Source organism: Squalius cephalus (genome assembly GCF_949319135.1).
Source record: "Squalius cephalus genome assembly, chromosome: 6".
NCBI lineage: Eukaryota > Metazoa > Chordata > Actinopteri > Cypriniformes > Leuciscidae > Squalius > Squalius cephalus.
The window spans coordinates 8352278-8375010 of record NC_137127.1 but is presented as its reverse complement, the minus strand read 5'-3'; the positions used below and the strand labels follow the sequence as shown (position 1 = coordinate 8375010).

Sequence of the window (22733 nt, the reverse complement as noted above, 5' to 3'; positions counted from 1 at the left end):
CTAGTGTTGATATGGCAATACACTAAGTTTCTGTATGCTAGCGTGTGTGGAAGTATTTAAAACAAGTGTGTTACAACTAGCCTCGCGTTATGTTGTGCCCCGTTCTCCCTACTATTTGTCAACTAGCCAAGAGCGATGCGAAAACTGATTTTAGCTCCATAACATAATTTTTTATTTAAATCGTTTAGTTTTTGGTAATAAAATTATAATAGACAACACAATAAAGCTTATTCACAGCAGCGCCTTGTTTGCTTTTTAACGGGAAAGCGAGACTCAAAGACAGTGGACTGAACTTATTTAATTTTTGTTTGTTTTTTTTTTCTCTTGAAGAAACACTTTTCAAGACAATTCAGACCAAAAAACTCCAGAGAACATGAGCTGTGGAAAGTTATGTGATCTAGGAGTTTTATACAGCGTTTTACCACAGATGCCATTGAAAACACGGTATCTATCCCTCACAGCCTCGCTTTCATACCTGTCATGGCGCTGCTCTCAATAAGGTCGATCAATAGAAGCAAACACGCGATCAAGCCCGCCCTCCGGTGGACAGAACCGGAACTGAAACAGTCCATGTAAGGCTACTCGACCTCGCCGACAGACGGTCACAGTGACATTTTATTTTCTAATACATTTTCTCTCCCAAATATACCTGGTTATAAAAAGAAGACCTACGTGTGAACTGCAGTCTGCAGAAGTCACAAGTAACTATAAAAAGCACGTTAAAATGCTTGCAGATGGGGTTAGTCGTCTGTAAATGTCAGATGACATAATCATGTGGCCTCTTTAGACAACAAACGTGACGTGAAGTAAGATTGTATGCCACTCTGAAATAAACTGAGCCTCACGTACCACACCTCTTCAAACTGATGGCGACTCGCGAATAACAACACTGAAGAACAGACGCTCATATTTCAGGCGGGAGAAATGGTCCCGCCTGAAATCTGAGAGTGACTTCAACTGTAGTTATTTTGCTTTGTCTCAATGAGCGAGTCGCCTCAGTCGGGCAGACTGACTGACGGACACCAGTGCCAAACCCGGGAAGTCTCGCCGTCTGACATTGCGGCACCCCTTCGGTTTCCTCGGGGCAAGAGTCCAGCAGCGACAACTGTCACCCGCCGTTTGCGCGCCCTGCGCGTGAGAACCGGGAGAGCCGTGTGGATTCGGTAACAGCGTTAATCATCTCGCGCTCAAACTGCTGTTGATTCACAGTCACTGACGTCGCCTTCTGAGAGCAGCCTAATAACTAGTGTGTAAATACAGCACACATACGTGAACTCCCACAGATAGACAACACTGATTCTTAAATAGACTTCTAGGACAAAACAGGCCAATAAAAACAAGTTTATGTATCAAGAAATTATTTTAGATGAATCATGTTCAGAGGTTTTTGGTGCACGTTTTCCTTACAATAGACCAACACCATCTTATAAATATATTGTATTATATAGGCCTATCATTATATTATTTATATGTAATAATATAATTTATATGTGGAAGTCACATTATCAAAGTTTAGTTTTTGCGGTGAAGCTGTCATTGTTTTGATTGACAGTTTAATATGCAGAATAGGCCTGTTAGCCTATTTATATTTTTATTGGTAACATTTTACAATATCGTCTCACTACCTAATGTTAGTTAATCCATTAACTAACAATGAGCAATACGTTTGTTACAGTATTTATTAATCTTTGTAAATTCTATAGTTAATAAAAACAACTGTTAATTTTTAGTTCATCTTAGGTCCATTAAATGATGTTAACATGCAACTTTTGATTTTTACAAATGTATTACTAAATGTTGAAATTAACATTAAGATTAATAAATGCTTTAGAAATGTTTTTCATTGTTATATTAAAACTAATGTAGTTAACAAATGAAACATTCTGTAAAGAGTTATCTTATTGTTAAACTTCAAGCAGGTGAAATATGGAAAAAGAATCTTCGGCGACTGACTTGGATATGATCTAATTAGTGTTTACAAAAAAGTAGGGACACAGCTGTGAAACAATAGAGCCATAGTTTTTTTAAAAAAATAGATAGATAGACAGACAGATAGATGTTGAGCCACTGTTTTTCTCTGTCCATAGAGCTTCTTTTCACAACAACAATCAGCTAAATGTCAGCTACATCCCAGACCTCTTAGATGGTTTATAAGGTCATGTTTTTATTTATTGTTATTTTTTCCAGTTGCAGAACGTGTGTGTCAGACTTCCAGAGCTATGTTTAGCTTCTTCACTAAATGGCTGGTAGGCTTTTAAATCACATCATTATCTCGACAGCACCTGAGCTTCATTCAGAATGCAGACACACACACCAACAAAGCCAAAGTTGTATAGTCAGCAGAGCTATTATGTGTCTGACTTGTTTGCCTGATGCAATTTAATATTTAATATCATACCTGAACAAAAGATTACCCTACTTACATTCTCAAATCAACACATCACTTGCAATACTGCATGGGTTGAAGACGTATAAAATCTGGGGGATTTCTTGATCTGTTGTTTATGCATTCTTTCAGCACAGTGAGCGGCAAACAATTTAGAAACAATGAGGTGCAAAACTGCTGAGAACTACACAAACAAAACTTTTGCTCTTATAAAGACATTGCAACAAAACCAATGTTTCTACCAAAGTTTTAGAGTGACCCCTATGTGGATCTTTAGTGGTAAAACCTTCTGTGTCCATTCAGTTGAAACCTATTGGAACAGACACCTAGCCTCTAGACTGCGAGCACTCTGTCAAAATGGGTCTCAGACGGTAACCACAGAATATTTCATTAATTAATGAGCGTTATGTGGTGCTATTAAAGCACTCACACGCCCCATTTGGCCCAAAGCACAGCCTTTTAACACATTAACTCACCGCAGATCTCAATCTGATGCATGAGGAAGAGAACGAGAGAAAAACAGAGACAAGCTAAAACTCACATGCATACAAGGAGTCACGGAGCACAAAATCCCATCAAATACTCCTTGTCAAAATTTGCAAAACATTTTTAGAGTGAGATTAGATTACACAATGTTGTTCAACACTAATGGCACTAATGCAACACAACAGGAGTGTTAATATGAGATTGTGCCATGGGAATATGTGCACCCAGTTGCTGCTAATGGTTGCTAAACTAATCATTTCTTAAAGCTACACTGTGTAGGATTTTCTCCCATCTAGCGTGAAATTGTTTATGACTACCAACTGAATATTACTTTCTAGCCCCTCCCATTCCGAGGGCGTTTTAACTCCTACGGTGGCCGTATTATTTCAAATCTGCCGGCAGTCGCGAGTAATCTCCCCCTCGCATTCGTCTCAGTGTAAAAACGCGAAAGGCGAAGCTTGAAGTTCCAGGTATGTCCCTCTTTGGCTAATGTATTTTCAAGATGGAGGTGCAACATGGCTGCCGCCATTCGAGCGACTCGCTCGTATCTATTCTAAATGGCAGATTCTACGCTTACGAGAATACTTGATTAGTTGGTAGAAGTAATTACACATTAATGAGCACATATTTTGAAAGAACAAAGTGTTTTTTTGCTAAGAATCAACTTAAAAAATTACACAGTGTAGCTTTAAGCTTGGCTCAGACTGCAGATTTACCTGATTTACCCCTCCCGACAATCAGAGAAAAAAAATCTTGTCGAGCACCTTGGACGATTCAGATGTTCAGCTCAGATTTTCTGTTAATGCGAGGCGTTTAGCGGGACAGTTCTAGACCCTTTGTCTGTCCTCTCAGCCCCCCTAAAACTATAATCACCTGTCTGAACGATCAGGCCAGCGCTGAGTCCTCAAGAAAGTTGATAATTTTCATGTTTTGCCAGTCTTGCCAGTTAAAAATTCAGATGATTTTAAGCTAATCAAGTGCAAGACGGCGTGAAAGAGAACTCAATTTTGTTTCTGAGCGTGTGCACACCTGAAGCGTGCGCACAGAAAGCCGCCTCTCAGACAGCACGCAAGTACCGATTTGAGTTCCCTTTCACGTCTTCTTGAGAAAATACACACAAAATTATGTCAAAATGCTCGTCTTGACGAGTATCCACATAAACACAGTCGTAAACAGTTAAGAAATTAGATGTGTGTCAATACAATTGATCTGTGCATTAGTCTTAATGTATGGCCCTACGCCTTCCACAAACGATATATATACATATAAATACATTTAGACCACTTACCTTAGTGATTTCTATCAGGATGTGAAGAGACTTTCATTCAACATTCTGGAACAAATCACATACCCTGCCTTTCATTTTTGAATCTTGAATTTGGCTGGTATTTGTTTTTGCTGCGGTCGTAAATTGGAATCGAGAATTGTGAAATTTCACCGGTATCTAAAAAGTAACTTAGGGCAAAAATAACAAAAGCAATAACTTTATTCATTTATTTAGGCAGGGCAGTGAATGTTTTGGCAGGGCAAGTGAATATCTGATCTATAAAATCCTTGGTGTTGAGCCCTGAGTCAATATTTTAAGTTTTTAGCTAGTTAACAGTAATAGTTGTTCATTTTGCTGACAATTTTCTTTTAGTTGAACAGTATAGCCTAGTGAATGAGAGGAATTTAAAAACTCGTGTAGTCTGAGGCTTTAGGTAATGTAAGCTTTTTAATTGGCCTTTACACACATACACACAGAGTGTATTTACTTTACAATTATAATTTAGTTCAAATACATTTTGGGGGGGGTGTTTTTTTAAAAGTATACACTGTCAATACAATTAAATTTGAGTTAAAATAGGTGGGGATTATACCAATATATTTCCATAGACAGATTTTCCACAATTACTGAGAACACATAACGATCATCTTTAATGTGGTTACCCAGAACAGATGGGTGTGTTTAATGACAAAGCAATAAACAACGTAGGAAGTATAGAATCCAGGCTGAGTTCAAAATGAACAAGCAACAAATCCTTTGCCCTGTGAAGATAGAAGATTCTCTGCTCAACATCCTATAGTTAACTGTAATGTCATACATGCCGTGATATTCTCACAGTTGAAGCTCTTAAAACATTTTTGAAAAAGTCGCACACTATAGCTGTGGTAAGCCGCACAAAAGTGATGCAATCTGTCTGCTAGATCTGACAGGGCTTGGAGGCCTTTGGATGTTTCTGATACTGTTCACTTCCCCATTCTCAGTCTCTTTTCTCTACCTCCCCCTCTGTCCTGAGGGAAGTTGCAGCTTCAAAACATGCTCAATAAAGAAAGATATGTCTCAACACACAAATATTTACCACAGATGTTGTAATACACTCATCTTCGCGAGATCATAAAATCCTAATAGAAATCTATCTATCTATCTATCTATCTATCTATCTATCTATCTATCTATCTATCTATCTATCTATCTATCTATCTATCTATCTATCTATCTATCTATCTATCTATCTATCTATCTATCTATCTATCTGTATGTCTGTATACCGTGTATGTCTGCTGTCTGTCTATCTACTAATGTATCTGTCTGTCTGTCTGTCTGTCTGTCTATCTATCTATCTATCTATCTATCTATCTATCTATCTATCTATCTATCTATCTATCTATCTATCTATCTATCTATCTATCTATCTATCTGTATGTCTGTATACCGTGTATGTCTGCTGTCTGTCTATCTAATGTGTCTGTCTGTCTGTCTGTCTATCTATCTAGCGATCTGTCTATAAGTCTATCTGTCTACTCTTCTGTCTGTCTGTCTATCATGTATCTGTCTATCTTTCTATCTATAAAGTGAGAAGATCATTTATTTGAATAGTATCTTTCTGTGCATATTTGTTTATCTTGGGTGGAGTACGAACAGATGTGGATGTCTCTAAATGGATTTATATATTAAAATAATATAGGCCTGTAATATTTTACATCTGTATAACAGTGTGAACATCATGTCTAGTGAGAGCACATGTCATTTAGTTTCTGAGAAAATCACTTAACATGATATGTTTATAAATACCACGCTGCACCATCTCTCTCACAGGTAACAACTTTAACCTCTCTGTGCCTATTAAGAAAACGAGAAAGAAAACGACCGAGCATCTCGCGCAATGAAGTTGTGGTGTATTTAACGCCTGCGCACACACGGTCCGTAGTGGAGAGAATTGTGAATGGGGGGAGTATTTTGGGTGTACAGTCATAAGTCGGACTCAGAGGAGCCAGGAAGTAACTGTGAGCCATGCAGCTCATGCGACGGGTAAAGTAGCGCGAGCGAGCGTCTGTTGTCAGCAGTCGGAGATCACACGCGCGAGAGTGAGGAAGAACAACAAGAAGCCAACGGCAAATAACTGCCAAATCCAGTGCAGTACAGATCACACACCTCACAAGAGGCGAAATCCGAAGAAGGTTTTATTTTTTAAAAGAACACGAAGCTCACTGCAACACACTCCATCATTAGAAGAAGAAAAAGACGGAAGGAAATAAGAGCGGGACTGGCGAGTTTCAAGGCAGCGCTTCACTCTCTTTGCAAGTTTAGGCAAATACAATTAACAAAATTGATCAAAACGCGTTCAAGATGCCTCGGGTGGTCCCGGATCAGAGGAGCAAGTTCGAGAACGAGGAGTTCTTCAGGAAACTCAGCCGCGAGTGCGAGGTGAGCGCGATTCATCCGAGACATTCGATAAAGTGGCGGAAACAAAGTTGCACCTCTCGTGTGACATAAAAACAAGCGTGTCATCGTAGCTTTCTTTAACAGCCTCTGTGTAGAGACCTCTAATGCTCACTGCTGAGGAAAGTTTTAACCTTCCGTTCACGGTAGTTACAAAATTACGTTTTATATAGGACATTGCAAGCCTACCTCAAGAAAAAGAAAGATGTAGCGTAATACCTGAAAGAAAGACGCACCTTTGCACCTCACCTTTTAACTCTGGTATAATAATTATAGGTTCGTTTACTTCTAATGCAAATTTAAGAATACCACCAGGCAATTTGCATTGCAAATGTGCAAAATTTGTTCTTTTTTTCCCAACTTTTTCTTATAGTCTGCAAAGTTCATAATTTGGGTATAATCTAAATAAATAAATAAATAAATCACCCCAGGCCACATGTACCCTATAAAATCCGAACCACTAAAAGTAAATGCCGATTCAAATTGGAATCAAAGTCAAATCCTGCAAGAATACAATTCATATAAGGAAAAAAATCGCGTTGGAAAATCAAAACTGAGCAAGGAAGGACAGAAATTATTGTGACAAGTTAAATGGAGGAAGATAAAGATGTTATTATAATGGTGAAAATATTTTACAGTGCACTCTCTTGAAGATCTTTAATAATAAGACTCTCTCTTTTGTTATTCTTTCATCCCTGTTCACAGATTAAATACACCGGTTTCCGCGACCGGCCGCACGAGGAGAGGCAGGCGCGCTTCCAGAACGCGTGCCGTGACGGCCGCTCAGAGATAGTGAGTACACGCACCGGTCACTTTCACTGACCCTCGCATCATTGCTGGCAATTCAGTATTTAAACACATAACGTGAACTGTCACGACATGTTCAAAATAGCCTACTTCCTCTTAATGAGCGCCAAACACCGCAGAGAATTCACATTTATGAACCATATCCTGTTATACTGACCTATCGGTAAAGTTGATGTATGTAATTCACTTAATTATCAGAACTACAATAATTAAACAATGCTGAAACAGAGTGCCTCTCCGCTTCGTTTAATTACCGTCAGAAGCGCGTCTCACGGATGCAGATGAACCCGGACGTCTCTTTAAAAATACCTCGAGACTGCATGTAATTATTTAGAGACCATCTCCTGTATTATTTTTATTTATTGTACAATTTTATTTTATTTCATATTGGCCTATTTAAAGATGTTTTGCACTAGACTGGCTTTGTGTCATATGCTACTTTTTTTTTTTTTTTTTTTTTTTTGGCTGGTTTGATAACATAGACAGGCTTGTTTATCTCTTTATTTGTATCTCATGTCTGCAGGGCTGTTTGAGATAGATTTAGCTACCCATAATATTGCCAAGAATAGATGAGACGACTGTTACGATAATTCAGATTTTTTAAATTCTGTTTATTATAAAATTACAGACAATATATTTTCTGTTTGATGTCACTTTTTTCTAGATTTTACAGGCAAAATTTAATCATAAACATCAATTTACAAAACCTTATACATAGTTGATAGTTTACTGAGAAATGGAAATTAGGTTACACTTCATTTTAAGGTGTTATTGTTACAGTGTAATTATATATAAGTAGAGTAATATTAATTAACAACATGTACTTATTATAGGTTTAGGGTAAGGTTTAGGATTTGGTGGAGGGTTAGTTGCATGTAATTATGCTTAATTTACTGTTATTACTATGGTAAGTACATGTAACATATACAACAAGGACACTGTAAAATAAAGTGGTACCTGAAATGAAATTATTTGATTGTGTTTGTATCATTTCTACGTGTTTTGTTTTCTCACCATGCTGTCTTATGCAGTTTTGCTGTGTTGTGACGTGCATGATGTGCACTTTAGTTCTTTAATCAGTAAGATGTGGTCATATTTGCCCCTAACTTCAACAGTAGATTAAATGCTGAGGTTCACAGATCTATTACAAAGCAGAGAGCAACGTTCCTCGTCTCTTTACGTCTTTGTATTCCAGGGCAATGGCAATGAGTATTGATTCATATAATTTATTATAGTATTGTTGTTTGAGCATATGAGTGAGAGTGAATCAGATGTTTGATTTGAATATATATTTTTAGAAACATAATTAAAACGCGAGACAATTCTGCAAGGCAGTTTAATATACAATCCCGTTTTTTGTTTGTTTTTGCTTATGTTCCTTGAGAACTTTATTGAATTATTGCACCATAATTCAAAACCGTTACAGCAGTCCTGCTGCTATTAATGTAAGTGAGGGGCTGCATTTAAAACAATTATTGATTTTGTACTCCTCCCTTTCTCTGCTATCTCTCTGTCACTCTTTCACTCCTGCATTCTGTCTTCTCTCAAACTCAGTTTTGGTGCAGACCAGTTTGCCAGCAATGAGCGTTGGTAAAATAGAATCAGATGTGTGTAACTCAATACCTCAAATAGAGAAAATGATGACTTGTTTTTTTTTCTTTTTTCTTTCACCCTTCATCCCCTCCTCCCTTTTTTTTCCTGATGTTTTGAGCGCTGGCCTTGGCTCCAGGCATTCTCCTCTCCTCTCTGATGTGAAAACAGAAATGACGGGCTGCATAATTTATGCTCGGGCCTGGCTTTCTTATCCTGTTTGTATTGATTTCCCTCTAAAAGGCTTTTGTGGCGACCGGCACCAACCTCTCGCTGCAGTTCTTCCCAGCCAACCTTCATGGGGACCAGCGGCAGGCGCCCACCCGAGAGTATGTGGACTTCGACCGGGAGACAGGAAAGGTAGTTCTGACACTCTTTCTCTGTATTTGCAATTACCCCCCCCCCCCCCCCCCCCCGCCCCATTTAAACTCTCACTTGCTCCGCTCATCTCCCCCTTCAAAAACAAATCAGATCATAAACATATACACACTCTCATTCAAATGTGTAAAGTTGAGTTGTGATAATAGTAACATGCAACACTTTCATGAAAAGCCACATGCATGATTCATGAAATCTGAGGAATGATTGAAGAAGTCATTTCTGTTTCTCTTTCGTCTTTTCCTTCCTTTACACACAGCAGAGGAAGTGTGTCGCTTTTTCAAACCAGACGCATCCAAGGGTTAGATGGGCAAAAGCCTTGATTTTCCATAATGATACGTTTCCCTCTCACACATCTCAAGGAAAAATGAACCCTTGAAATATTACACTGCAGACAGCAAGAAAAACAATCCCTCTTGAATGAAACATGGCACGGGTTTCCATTTTATGTTTAAACTTTCAATTTTATTTCTGTAGCAGTATTATTTCAGACACGCTCATCGGTTTTAGAATTGGTCTTTCAACAACTCCCTCTTGTTTCTCTGGATTTAAGGAATGCATAGCCTCCCTAAACCCATAAGAACGTAAAATAAAACCATACTCCACTGCACTGTCTTCGTTCCATTTATAACCACTATTAAACTCCGTATTTATTTCTGTTATTCTAGTCAAGGCTGTCCGTGCCTGTCAGAGGCCTATAACCATAAGTTCTACCCCATGTCACCACTGTAAGGTCACTTTTAAAAAGGGCATTCATTCAGCACACTTTGTCTGAAATGCTGTGACATTAAAGGGATAGTTCACCCAAAAATGAAATGTACTCATCCTCATGTTGTACTAAACCTGTATGACTTACTTTCTTTTATGAAACACAAAAGAAGATACTTTAAAAAATGTCAGTGGTTTAATTTGTCCATACAATGAATGTCAGCGGGGTCTAAAAGAAAGAAAGAGACTTAAGGGTGAGCGAATGATGACAGTTTTCATTCAAGCTTCTCCATGTTCATTTAATCTTGCTCAGCGTACAGAAAATCAGATTCTCAGGTTGATTTGTCCCTTATTGTATCTCATGTGATACTTTAGACTGTGAAGAAAGGGAAATACGTAATTGACACCGTCAGTCGCGCTGTCCGCAGATGCAGCGATCACTTTCTTAGTGTGTCAGTCACACTTACCAAATGCGATACAAATTTAATTCAAGTCATCTAACACTTTAAAGAGTCTGGTGCCGAGATGTTTACAGTTCATAAAGGCTGATTATGCCGTCGGCACAACAGCTTTATGGATGGTCGCACAAGACCAATTAAAGGAAAAGCTTGGGCCGGATTAAATAGCATTTTGCCATAGGTTCTTTTAAGGTCACCCCTGAGGCCTTTCCCTTCAAGCCTCTGTGTAGAAGAACGTTAGTGCGAGACATTAGAGAGGCACTTACTGGCTTTGTTTGTGTTTTTACCACAAGCCCCTTGCAAAGCTGCTGGTGTTTCTTGTGCCGTGTTGGACAAGGAAGCCTCTCTTCACGGACACTGCCTCACTGAGATGCACTCATTAAAAATGCATCCGTAAGAAATCAATGGACCTTTTGGCCCCGAGGCTGACGGACTAATCTTTGGCTGTTAATTATTTAAAAAGGTGTGAAGGGTGTGTGCGTCGATCCCCGTGCTGACGGGCAGCTGAGCATGCGTGTTTCTGAGCCTGGGCTCACTGGTAATCCTATCCACCTGTCTGTCACCTCTGCCAGAACTCAGATCCATGCAGCTTTAATGAGCCTCACACCGTCTGCCTTCAAAATACAGCCCACGCGATACATACCCCTACACTTTCTAGTTACCTACCTGACACACAAACCCATAGCGGTGCGTGTTCGATTGTCACGACTACCTGTTTTGTACTATTTACATGTTTTCGAAGGCAATTTTGCAATTTGTACTTGAGTTGATTTGAGTTGGAAGGCTTGTAAGTTGGGTCATTTTAATGCATCGGCCATTTGGTTCATCTATCTATCTATCTATCTATCAAAAGAAATCAGTCTAAATTTAAGGGGCATGTCCAAAAACAAGGTATTACCCTTGTGCATGTCCAAAAACCACAGTAATACCATGTATGTTTTGTGTGTGTGTTATAATGTCACATTTTAAAAACTGAGTGAATTAGTCTACCTACCTTCATTTGGTTGCATGAGTGAAAGTCATTTTAAGGGACCAATTGGGTAGAAATTGTCTGTTGTTGTTGCAACAAACTGTGCAATTTATGTCTTGTGCATCCTAGTCATTGTTTTAAATCACCTTAAGAAATTGTTGGAAAAAGCTTGAAAAAACAATGATCTTAACTAGTGCTCTTGACAGATTTATATCCGTGTAACACATTTGAGAGTTGGAGTTTCCTTTCTCTTTTCTTTGGAAGGAAATCCTGAATGGACAAACTTAGCTGATAAGGTCTGTCCTCCCTTCATTTCTTACTTTGTTCCTCCTCTTCACTTACATGCCCTCTGTTTTTCTTTTATCCTTTAATTTTATCTCTCTTTTTCTCATCTACACACACACACACACACGGTGAACGTCTGTCATGGTGAATTCCCTGTAGAGCGGTGCGTGTCAGACCGGGAGAGTTCATGCGTGCGCCCCAGCCTCTGCTCCTAATTAAACTGATTGTTAACCTTTTCTACAAACAGATCCCTCTAAAGAGCTATGGTTTTAATAGACTACAGCTAAAATATTACCCTAACCGGAAAGCGCTCAGACTCGCAGTTGATCCTAACATGCAAAACCATGTGAGATATGTGCTGCCTGTCATCAGGAATGTGCGATCGCAGTCTGCCTATTGGCTGAGGTGTCCTTACAAGACTGCCGATTGGTTTATTTCTCACGCCATAAATCAGTCATCAACGTCTCACTTGTTACTCACAATGCCGCTCGCTGTGTTTTGCTGCCAGATTCCCAAACTGTAAAAGCAGAGCTGTAAAGAATATGTGAAAAACAGCGAGGTACAGTAAGAGCACCTTAATTATATGTCTTTACAAGCAACCACCTGATGATATGCCTGATAAAAAGAAAAACAAATCATTAAATACACTTTGAAATGTGCCACTAGGCATTTTGTTAAGATCACATACCTTTTATTTCTAGACATGCATTGATATTAAAATTCTGGCAGATATCGAAAAGATGATCATTATTTTCATGTTATGACCAATAACCAATATATGTGTGATAGTAAACTTCTATACCATTGTGCATAATTCAATTAAAAATAAAACACTACAATTAATTGTCTTAAATGCCACAAGTGAATTTGGGCATAATTTACGGAATGAAAAATGAACATTCATTTTGAGATTGACTAAAAATTGCATCAGTGTTATTAAATTAATAATGCTTTTAAAGAAGATGATGAAATTAGCATGTAAAATGAAATATCCACTCATAACAATAAATAAATAAAAAACTGATATGATACCGATACGGGCTGTGTTCTCCCTCCATAACTCTCACCTTTCTCTCCTCTTCTTTTCTCCTGGTTTGAAAACACAGTGGTTGCCAGCAAAAGCTGTACAGGGCCAGTTTAAACTTGGCCTGTGGCAGGGGACAGTATTATCTGAGTGGGGCGGCGGAGGCCCCGCAGCACAGCTTAAGTACAGGCTCCTAGTGTCACTGCAGGCTAATGGGAACCAGCTGTGGGGGAGGTTTAATTTTAGCGGTAGCAAGCACAGCCCCAGGGAGGAGACCTTAACCCTGTCCCAGCCAGAGCTCCTCAGAAGCTCCGACAGCAGCATTCCCTGTGCATCAACCTTTAGACCGAGTCAGGTATTCCATCAGCCCAAAATAGCCCAAATAAGTACTTTATTGACCATATGACAAGATAAAATATGATGCACGGTCCATCAGAAGGCAAATGGGAAGTAAAGGGAATTCCATTTTATCCTAGTGGATCATTAACCATGCTTCATTGAAGGAAACTTGATTAAGCCTTTGAGTATTAGCTTTTTTTATTTGATGCAAATGGTTCATATGAGCAGTGCTCAACACTAGAGTTTAGTCTAGTAGCTTTTGGCTCTCTGTAAACTATATTGTGCCATTTTTCCTGCTCTACTATTACTAGAGCAAGGAACTCTCTCCCTCCCTCCCTTTCATGCAGCTTCTGTCTCCACCACTTAAACTCAATCTTGTTGAAATGTGATCTCCTCTGAGATGGAGGCTTCAGCTGTAAGGCTTTAAGGAGATCTGATGCTTGGCGCTGCTTCCTCCTCTCCTCCTTCTTTCCTCTGTTCATTCGTAGTGCTCGTGTGTGGTTTTGACTTTTTTTATGCAAAGCAGAAATTGGGTCCGTCTGCTCGGGCCATGCCAAGAGGCTTTGGTTTGTCATTCCACTTCGAGAGGGAGAGCAGCAAGAGAGTAGTAAACTGATTGGCCAAAAAGATTCCAATGGCAGCCAGCTTTTGCCCAAGACCCTCCGCAGAGCACTGGTTGGTGGGCTATCGGAACTCTGAGGGTGACAGACGGATATGGCATTCTGATGCATTTTGTATTACTGTAACATATTTCATAATATGGTATATTTTATGTATTTTTTCTCCCAAATATGCAGACCTATGAGTCACTTGTATGTGTTAGATTTGATAACACTAACACATAAAAAATAATGAATCAATTAAAAAAAGAAAAACGATGAAATGTATGTATTTTGTAAAATGTACGAACATTACATCAGTTAAAAAACTTCAAACAACCTTTGCTTTTATTTTGAAAACGAAACCTTAAAAATAGTAATTAATACTTAAATCATTTTTTTCTTTCGAATAGTGTTTTTACTGGTCAAAATATCTGGTGCAGAACAATTACTCAATCAATTAAATAAAGAGCTGTGCCTTTGAAGGAATCTGCGATTGTATGCCTGTGAGTTTATTTGAAAAGCACAAAGAAAGAACTGTGATGAAAAATGCAACAGTACGAGTGTATCTCTGATTCGGTGCCAGTGTGCAGGCCCCTGTGTCGGAGCCACACTGAGGCGTGCTGTTTTTCTCTCTCAGACATTATAAATCTTCTGCATGTCTGTGTGTGTAAAAATGTTCGCTCGGGGGCAGATAGCACGAGGAAGAATCGAAGTAAATGACTCCATTATGAAAGGGGCTGTAGTCTGAGGCCTCACCACAGGAATTGGTGTTTTAATAGTTTTGCGTTTCCAAAACTATTAAGCATGTTTCCAAGTCTGATGTGAGTGTGTGTATCGAGATGCCGTCTCTGACTCACATTCAGTGTGGGTGTATGCTTCATTCTGCAGCCCTATTTGTATTATTGTGTGTGTTTATGTGGGTTTGGTGACTATTCATTAATCTGTATGCGTGTCTGTTTTCATACATTTTCCTATATGTGTGCGTGTTTACATGCTACGCTTAGCAAGCGCATCTCCATATTCATGACTAGTCATGTACCACAGAACATGTTGTGGAGCTGCATGGCGCCAGTTTGACAGTTAACTCCAAGGCAGAACACACGGGGGTGGTGGTGGGGGGTTCACACTCATGGAGCCACACACAGCTGCCGATGCTCACTGAAGGAATCAAGCGAGGAGCTGACAAGGGTCTCTCATCTTCATCTCTCCTTATTCCATCAGCTGAGGTGGAACGTTCCTTATTACTTAGTACTTTTCCAATCTTAAATCAGACATGTAGTCTAAACTAAACAAATAGTTTAAAACGGATAGTTCTAAATTCTAATTTAATGAGCCTCATCTTATAAATGCAAATACAAAATGTATCAATGCATCATTTTCCTGTGATCACTGTAAAGCTGCTTTGATATTAATGTGGCAAGCTACAACATTGCTTAGCCACCACAAACCGCTTACATTACATATTACACTACATACATACTAGTGAAGATTGGTGCTTTTATCATAGTGCTTTTGCTGCTGATTTATAAAAGCAATTACCAGTCGAGTTTGTGTGTTACAGTGATTATGCTCAGATTTTACTCGGTCCCAGTGTCTTTAATACTGTGTACTAACATTTAAATTAATAATTTGATACAATGCATTTATTGCGTACATACATGTTTTTACATTGTACTTGTATGTAAAAAAATACCTGCATGTAATTACAGCTGTAATTAATATCTGTAATTACATCTATATTTACACTGTTGACCCTTCTCTTACGCCTTTACCCACCCTTTAAACCAAACCATACCAAACCTGTCCCTTAACGTTACCCGTATCGCACCTCAAAAGTGTTTTCATTGTACCAAATATTTTCTTGCCTCTTGTGCTTGTTGTATTTGAATAATTTTTTAGTAATAATTCAGTTTTCAGCTTTTGTTAATGAGATGGGCGACATTTTGGAACCATAAACAAAACGATATCACAGTCTAAATGAAATCATTGATTAACAGTTATTTAACTGAGAATGTAAATGTAAAGATGGGGATTTCTGGGACCATGTCTTGAGTGATGACCCAAATGAATCAGTGAATTATTTTTTAAGTGATTCTTTAAAATGAACAAATTAACTAGATGATTCAGACTCTTCAATTCAATTATTCAGTGCATACTGTTTCAGCTGTTTCATTGTTGGTATCCAATTTGATGCTTTTCAGTTCAACTATGTCAGGACTCTAATGAGGCTTTTGTGAGATCTGACCTGAGTTTGTAGACACATGCAGGATGATAAACTATGGTTTCCGTAAAAATGCGGAGGGTTGCGGTGGAGGCTCATGTTTCCTGCGATCTCAAACGGAAGCTGGTCTGTTCACCGATTGCTTGTCAATGACATCATCAAAGCGTGCGCACTAATTGATTCCTGCTGCTTCCATCTCACGTGCCTCTGATCTGATCCCAATTTGTTTGAAGTTGGAGGGAAAAATGGCCCCTTTGTGTTTGGCCATGCAACATTCCCTTAAGCAAGATCTTCACGAAAAGCCAGTAGCAAAACTCTGAACAGATTGAGAGGAGATGCAGAGAAGGATGCAATCAGAGGGTTGAGGCTTTGTCCATCATATTCTTGCCTTTCCCCATAGGGATTCAATTATAGTGCCCAGCTCGGATTTCTCAGGCCCGTCTCTCGGCCTTCCAGTCACACCCCTCTGATCAGTAAGCTCTGCAGGAAGACCGCACATCATCATCATCACGTTGTTCTCTCTGAACCCATTTAGTATGGCCAGGTTCCCTCTGTTCTGCTCACGTATCACACTCACTGTTTTTTCTAGATGATTGTCAGTGATTGTCACAACTAGAGATACACAACTAAATATGTTCAGTCTTCAACCAAGCAGACAGGCAATTTAACTCCAAACATTTGCACCATCTTTGTGTGTATCTTTTTGAGTAATTGCTTAAAACTGCAAGGTTTTTGATGAATTAATGACACGAGACTGTTAAAAGCAGTAGTAACATGCTGAGAGCAAGCGACTAAATGTCTAATTACCCCTGACACGTTACATCACAATATTTGCTTCGCATTGCATATATGTTCGCATAAAATCTACAACATCCAGAGTTCCGTCACAGCTCATAACTGTCTGACAGCTCTGAACTGTGTGATCTATCACAGCTTTTGTCATCTTGGAAGTGTGACATGGTACAGAGGTTTTTACAGGCTTGCTACATTTCTGAGTGACCTTTTCAACTGCTATATAGATAATTTGTTACTACTGAGGTGTGTGCGGTAGAACTCGTCTGTTTTGTTATTCTTTGAACACGGTCCATCTCTTTTCCTTCGGAAACATGGAGGTCTGCTCAGAAACCCAGTTTTGCTGTTTGGGTTGGATCATTGTAGGAAAGTGAGAAGGAGAGAGAGAGAGAGAGAGAGAAAGAAAGAAAAAAAAAGATTTTCCAATTTCTGGATGTAAAGCAAAATTGGAAAAAGCTAAAAGTTATCCACAATGTGCCCCATTGAGATGAATTGCAGTAATTATCTAGAGAATATCTAGAGCAAAATATAGCCTATACGCTGATTTCACGCAGCCTCCATTTTTAAATCGAAAGTGAGGCTCCGGTGGGAAAAACCCCGGAAGTAAAGATAAACAACAATGCCTTTGGACTACCAACCTGAAGCTGCTGCCGCGATTTACACTTTGGGATGTTAATATCCAATATAGGATATGTATATACCGGTAGTTCATTCCTGCTTCTTTTTTTACTTTCTGAATTATATAAAAAAAATATTTTATTTATAAATGAATTTCACTGTATATAGTCTAAAGTATTAAAGAAATGTATGTACATAATATAATAAAATAATGGCTGCGTGAAATCAGCGTATTATATATATTTATATATGGTCTGTTGGAATGCTTCATTCTGATTGGCTAGAAGGTGTGCGTTCAAATTGTGTAATGCACAGCTAGTTCCAGTCAGTTTAATCACCATTCTATATTAATGCACTGCTGTCATTAAAGTGTCAGTGTTGGAAAGTAACTATGGTATAAGTGGGATAATCCACAGCTAGGTGTGTATTACGCGATTTTAACTCACTATGCTTTGCATCAGGTGGTTCTTTGCCTCTACATCATGCATTAGAATCGTGTAATGCACACCTAGCTGTGGATTATCCATTACATATATAGATTTTAAGGCATGCAACAACAAGAATTGAGAAAAGATGAACAACCAAAGACGGAATCATAGTTCTTGTAATGTTAGAGTGTATGGGAATGGCAGTCCAGGGCTGTAGCCTAAGTGTTGGTGGTACCTTGAGTCTTTGTGAGAGCCTTTTGTTCTTGACTCTGTCTTTGACAGTGCTGTTGACTGGGCCAGATCTTTTTTGGGGGTTGAGGTTATTTTATTCTTCACTTGTAGAAAGGTCCAGGTGAGAAATACAGCAGCTCTGTGTGGTTTTTCATTCCTGTTGGCTGATTCCAGGAAAGAGCCTCCTCTCAGGACACAGGTGGGCGACCGGCGCGGTCAGTGTCCACTCACATCTCTCTGCACTCATGTTGTGACGTGCATACTTATTTCAGTTTGCATGTTTCACCCAAGCAGACACACACTTTATGCAGTTATTTTTTTCCATCAACAATGAAATGATTTTGAAAATTGGTTTTGGTGCTTAAATAGCTTTTAAACATAGGCTATGGCAGCATATGATTAGAATAAAATGTCCTGCATCTAAAGTACAATTTGTTTTCCATTCAATATCTACATCTATCATATAGCATTAAGATTCACATAGATCATATAGATAATTGGAAACAAATGCCTTTACTGTAGTACAAGTGTAATTGAATTACGTTAAAATTGCAGTGTATTTTTCCAATGCATCTGTCCAATCTGTAAATAAGTTTCTAAAGTTAAATTCAATCTCAAAACTCTTATTTTGAGAGGACAGAAAAGAAAGCACAGACAGAGACAGTGTGGCTGGGACACGTTGCCAAGGTCTGGCCTTTTCTTTCCAAGATTCACTTTTACAATCACGACCATCAGTGTCAGCAGAAACTGTATTGTTTGGAGACTTGAACAGACAAAGCCAGCCACCATTTGATTCCCAAGTGTCATTTTAAAGCAGTTACGTGGACAATGTCCCTCAAACTTTTTTTTTTTTTTTCATTTTTCTTTTTTCTTTTTTTTATGATTTTATTCTATATATTTTTATTTGATCTGATATACAAGATCTTTTTTTAAATAATACTTTTATTTTACATTGTTAAAATATATTTCTTTAGTTTATTTGAACTTTCTATTCATCAAAGAATCTTGATAAAAGGTATCACAAAAGTATTAAGAACAACTGTTTTCAACATCAGCAAATGATTCATGTGACACTAAAGACTATGACTTATGGCTGCTGAAAATGTATGTTCGAATAAACATTACTCCCTTAAATGAGCCTAAGTAGTTTGTTTTTTATGCTTATGTTTGCTAAAACAATTGTGTTTGTGTGTGGTACAGTATGTATCAGAGCTAGCCAAAGGGGGGTTATCCAGATGAAGAAAGGTGTAGCCTAATTGTAGGTTGTAGGGATTTGTGGGTGGAGACGGAGAGCCAGAACGACCCTAATGGACGGACACCCCTTTGTCTTTGTGTTTGTGGCAGGTGGCGTGGGCAGAGAACTTCAGGCCTGTGGGGCTTCTGCCTTCCTCTGTGCGAGTGCATTAACAAAAGATGGCTTTTGTCGGTTAATTTGGATATGTGCGTGTGGGAGTGTCTGGAGCGTGTGTCGCTGAAACAATACTGCAAACGTTTAGTTTCTGCCCTTCTCTGATTACACAGAGAAGCATGCTTTATCTCTCCGGCTGCTTTGCCTAGGCGTGCTCAACACCTGCACCGGGCCGCACCTGTTTTGTGTGTGTGTGTGTGAGTGTGTGTGTGTGTGTGTGTGTAGGAGCTCAACTGCAACTTCACTGACACTTCCAGCATGTTTGTGTCTGCTGCTGTTTGTGTCTGCTTGTGTCACCTAGTCTGGAAGACTTTAAAGTGGCTAACAGATGGATATGTGGATGGATAGATATACCTACATGTATTGAGTGAGAACTTGAGATGGATTAGTGTGTCAGTTTAGTAAAATATCAGGATTGTAACTATACCTCCCACTTAAATGTTAACCTTCACTCCCTCTCTTTTCTACGTGTTGTAGCTCTGCTGTGTTTCTGTTTGTGTGTGTGTGTCCTTGGGGCCTGTTAGTATCTCTTTATTGAAAGGACAGCTGCCTTTTGCTCTTACTCATACACGCACAGATATGACTGTCTCTCTGAGTGCATGGAGAGTCGTATGTCATGTCTTTGTTGAGGAGGAGGATCCTGATTTCAGGGCCATGAGTCAAGCAAGTGTAATGACAACTAGGATGGACGGCAGGAGGGCTCTTAAGCCTTGTTTGTACTTTCGCCTGGCTCTGCACCGTGAGCCTCCGCTAACTGCGCACGCTCCTCCCCAAACGAACGAAGCGTTTATACTTGACGCTCTTGCTGTTGTTCTTTGAAACGACAGGGGGCGACTTGGAGTAATTGTCCTCTAAACCATCAGGAAGCAGCGGTGAGAAGAAGTAAGGTACACACGTGACGATGTTTGTTTTTATTACACTTCACCAAACCCACGCTACAAAAGAACTAAAGAATCGTGTAATCCAGTAATCCTTGAGATTTTTACTTGTGACATTGGAACAAAATATATGGATATGAGGACATATGCATAAAACTAAATTAAACAACAATCTCTTAAATATTTTGTTTTATAAATGTAAGCAATTAATTTAGACAATTAATTGAAGTCGTGCATCTTTGGAAGTGGAGTCATGCGCAAAGTTACAAAAAATGCAGTGCATACCGCCATGCGAAATAGGGTTTCGCGCACGACCGCCTAATGACGTCTTTTTTGTCGCATGCGCCTTCACGCTCGTGCTGGTGTGCCGAACACCTTAATTATGTTAACCAAATATTACTTTGGTGAACCACCTTCACACAGAAAGAACATACTGGTCAACCAACTTAACAGCATGGCTATGCTGGTCCACCATCTAGACAGGTACCAACCAGCACAAACAAGCCTGGACCACTGTAGACTTTCATGCTCGTCTAGAAATGTGTAGCATTTGACATGGAACTGGGCAATGGGATGTTCTGTCACTTCCTTTTCCTCAGTAGCTTAGTTCTAAGACATGGGCAATGTGTCTTACTGTCACAGGATAAGCAGAACATAAGATATGGGCAGTGGGTCACAGTGACAACTTGTTTTTGTTGTTTTACCACTGTTCTGTGACAAATCATATTTGAGTCACAGAGCTGATACAGCACTTACTGTGACATGTGAAATAAAGCTCTCGTGGGTCGTCTTTCTCTTTTACTGAACAAAAAGAGGGAAAGTCCAGGAAAGGCCTTTTGAGGGCACTGACTCACACATATAGAGATGTCTGAGAAATGCACGCGCACACACACACACAGACGCAGTTTTGTCAGACACATTATGTCAGTATGTGTGAATAATCCAGTGATCAGCAACTGCTGCATAATTAGCACTCATGTGGGATCACACACAAACACACACTCTCTTCCTCACAAAAAGCTCCACTCATGAGGTGTGGGGACACAATGCCCCTCTGTCAGCGTTTGTGTAAGTTTGTGTGTGTGTGTTCTGCCCCCCTCATACAGAACCGGCTTCCTCCTCTCTTGGCTTCAAACGCTCCTCTGCTGGTTTTCTTTTCCCTCGCATGTTGCAAATCTGCTGATGATGGCCTGGCACGTGTCTGAAAGAGGGACAGCCTGCCAGTGCGCCAGTCACACACCTTACCACAGCACTGGGTTATTTAATTCAGTTCACTTTTGCCCAATTCATTACAGCTCATATTATTTTAATTCAACAGAACTCTCACTTTCAGATCCATTTTAATTCAGTTAATTTCAAATCCATTTTAGTTTAGATGCATATGAGTCACAACTGAATCTGTAATCTGTCTTTAGAATTGAAGTGAGACTATAATATCCCAGTTGTTTCTGCGGCAAGGAGATTAAATGCAGAGCAATTCATACTTCATTTCAGGGTTTTCACTCAGAAATTTGTATTTGAACCCAAATATTTCTCAAGATTTTTCCAAGACCAAACTAGTGAGCTACACTACTGTTCAAAATACTACTGTTTTAGGGTATAATTTGCAATTTGCAAAAACTGGCTTTTATTTTCAAGCCCAAATTCTAATAAAATGACAGTAAAACACTGTCTAGACCTAAGTTTTCTATGAAAAATATGAAAGTGGAACTAATAGAAGACAGTCGGTCTTGTTTCTGTGTGTTGGCAGATCCCTGTCTGTACTTTAACTCTCAATACATTTCTTTTTAGTCTACAGCAGAAGCTGTACTGTAGTTGTGGTAAACAAATTCCCAATCAGGGTTTTTCTCTTCAAAGTTCTTTTAAACTCTCCTTTCAATTAGTGCCTTCCAATTAAAGGCATTTGTTTAGGCCTACCAGCAATGTGTGTGTGTGCGCGTGCTTAAATAGTCCCAGTAGATCTGATGGTGTGCTGTGTGTGGCCTACACTTCTAATGAAGAAGTGTAGGCCACACTTCTCTCTATCCATTTCACTTTCTTTTTCTCTCTGAAGAGAGGAAGGTTCTTGGCTGCCACTATTGGCTGCTGCGCAAGTAACGTTCTGCTGGTTTCATCTCATTTCCTGCGTAGATGTGAGGACAATGAAGTAGCCTGAATCAGTAGCACTATGTGACTTTAGTATAATAACATTAGAATGTTATGCTAGGAGTTAGTGAGTTCGTTTATTCACTTCAAAATCTCGTTTTAGCTTGCTATGCTATGTTCCGATATTTTATTCGTAAGGGACGCATGTATGCACACAGGGGGCTGGCAGTGCGTGCGTTTTTGAGTGTCATACGCCAGGGTGTAGGGGATGTGGGAGCTGACGTTTCATTTTTGAGGAGGAAGTCTGTGGTCAAACCGTTTTCTACGCTCCCCTCC

The 22733-nt window shown here is 39.3% G+C and overlaps 1 protein-coding gene across 8 annotated transcripts in view; it reads left to right on the top strand.

The window, feature by feature from the left end:
* The first annotated feature begins 6100 nt into the window (after window positions 1–6100).
* The window catches only part of cbfb (core-binding factor subunit beta), a 31736-nt gene continuing 15103 nt past the window's right edge, over window positions 6101–22733 (top strand). For 4 of the 8 annotated variants that reach the window (XR_013821629.1, XM_079874953.1, XM_079874952.1 and 1 more), the window contains exons 1-3: window positions 6158–6560; window positions 7281–7367; window positions 9216–9332. Coding sequence is in view for 7 of the 8 variants with exons in the window: in XM_079874953.1 (XP_079731079.1) it covers window positions 6483–6560; window positions 7281–7367; window positions 9216–9332 (282 nt within the window). In the remaining variant the exon portion in view is untranslated. Of the gene's footprint in view, window positions 6561–7280; window positions 7368–9215; window positions 9333–22733 lie in introns of all 8 variants that reach the window. The other 4 variants (XM_079874955.1, XM_079874951.1, XM_079874950.1 and 1 more) reach the window with 3 other exon arrangements.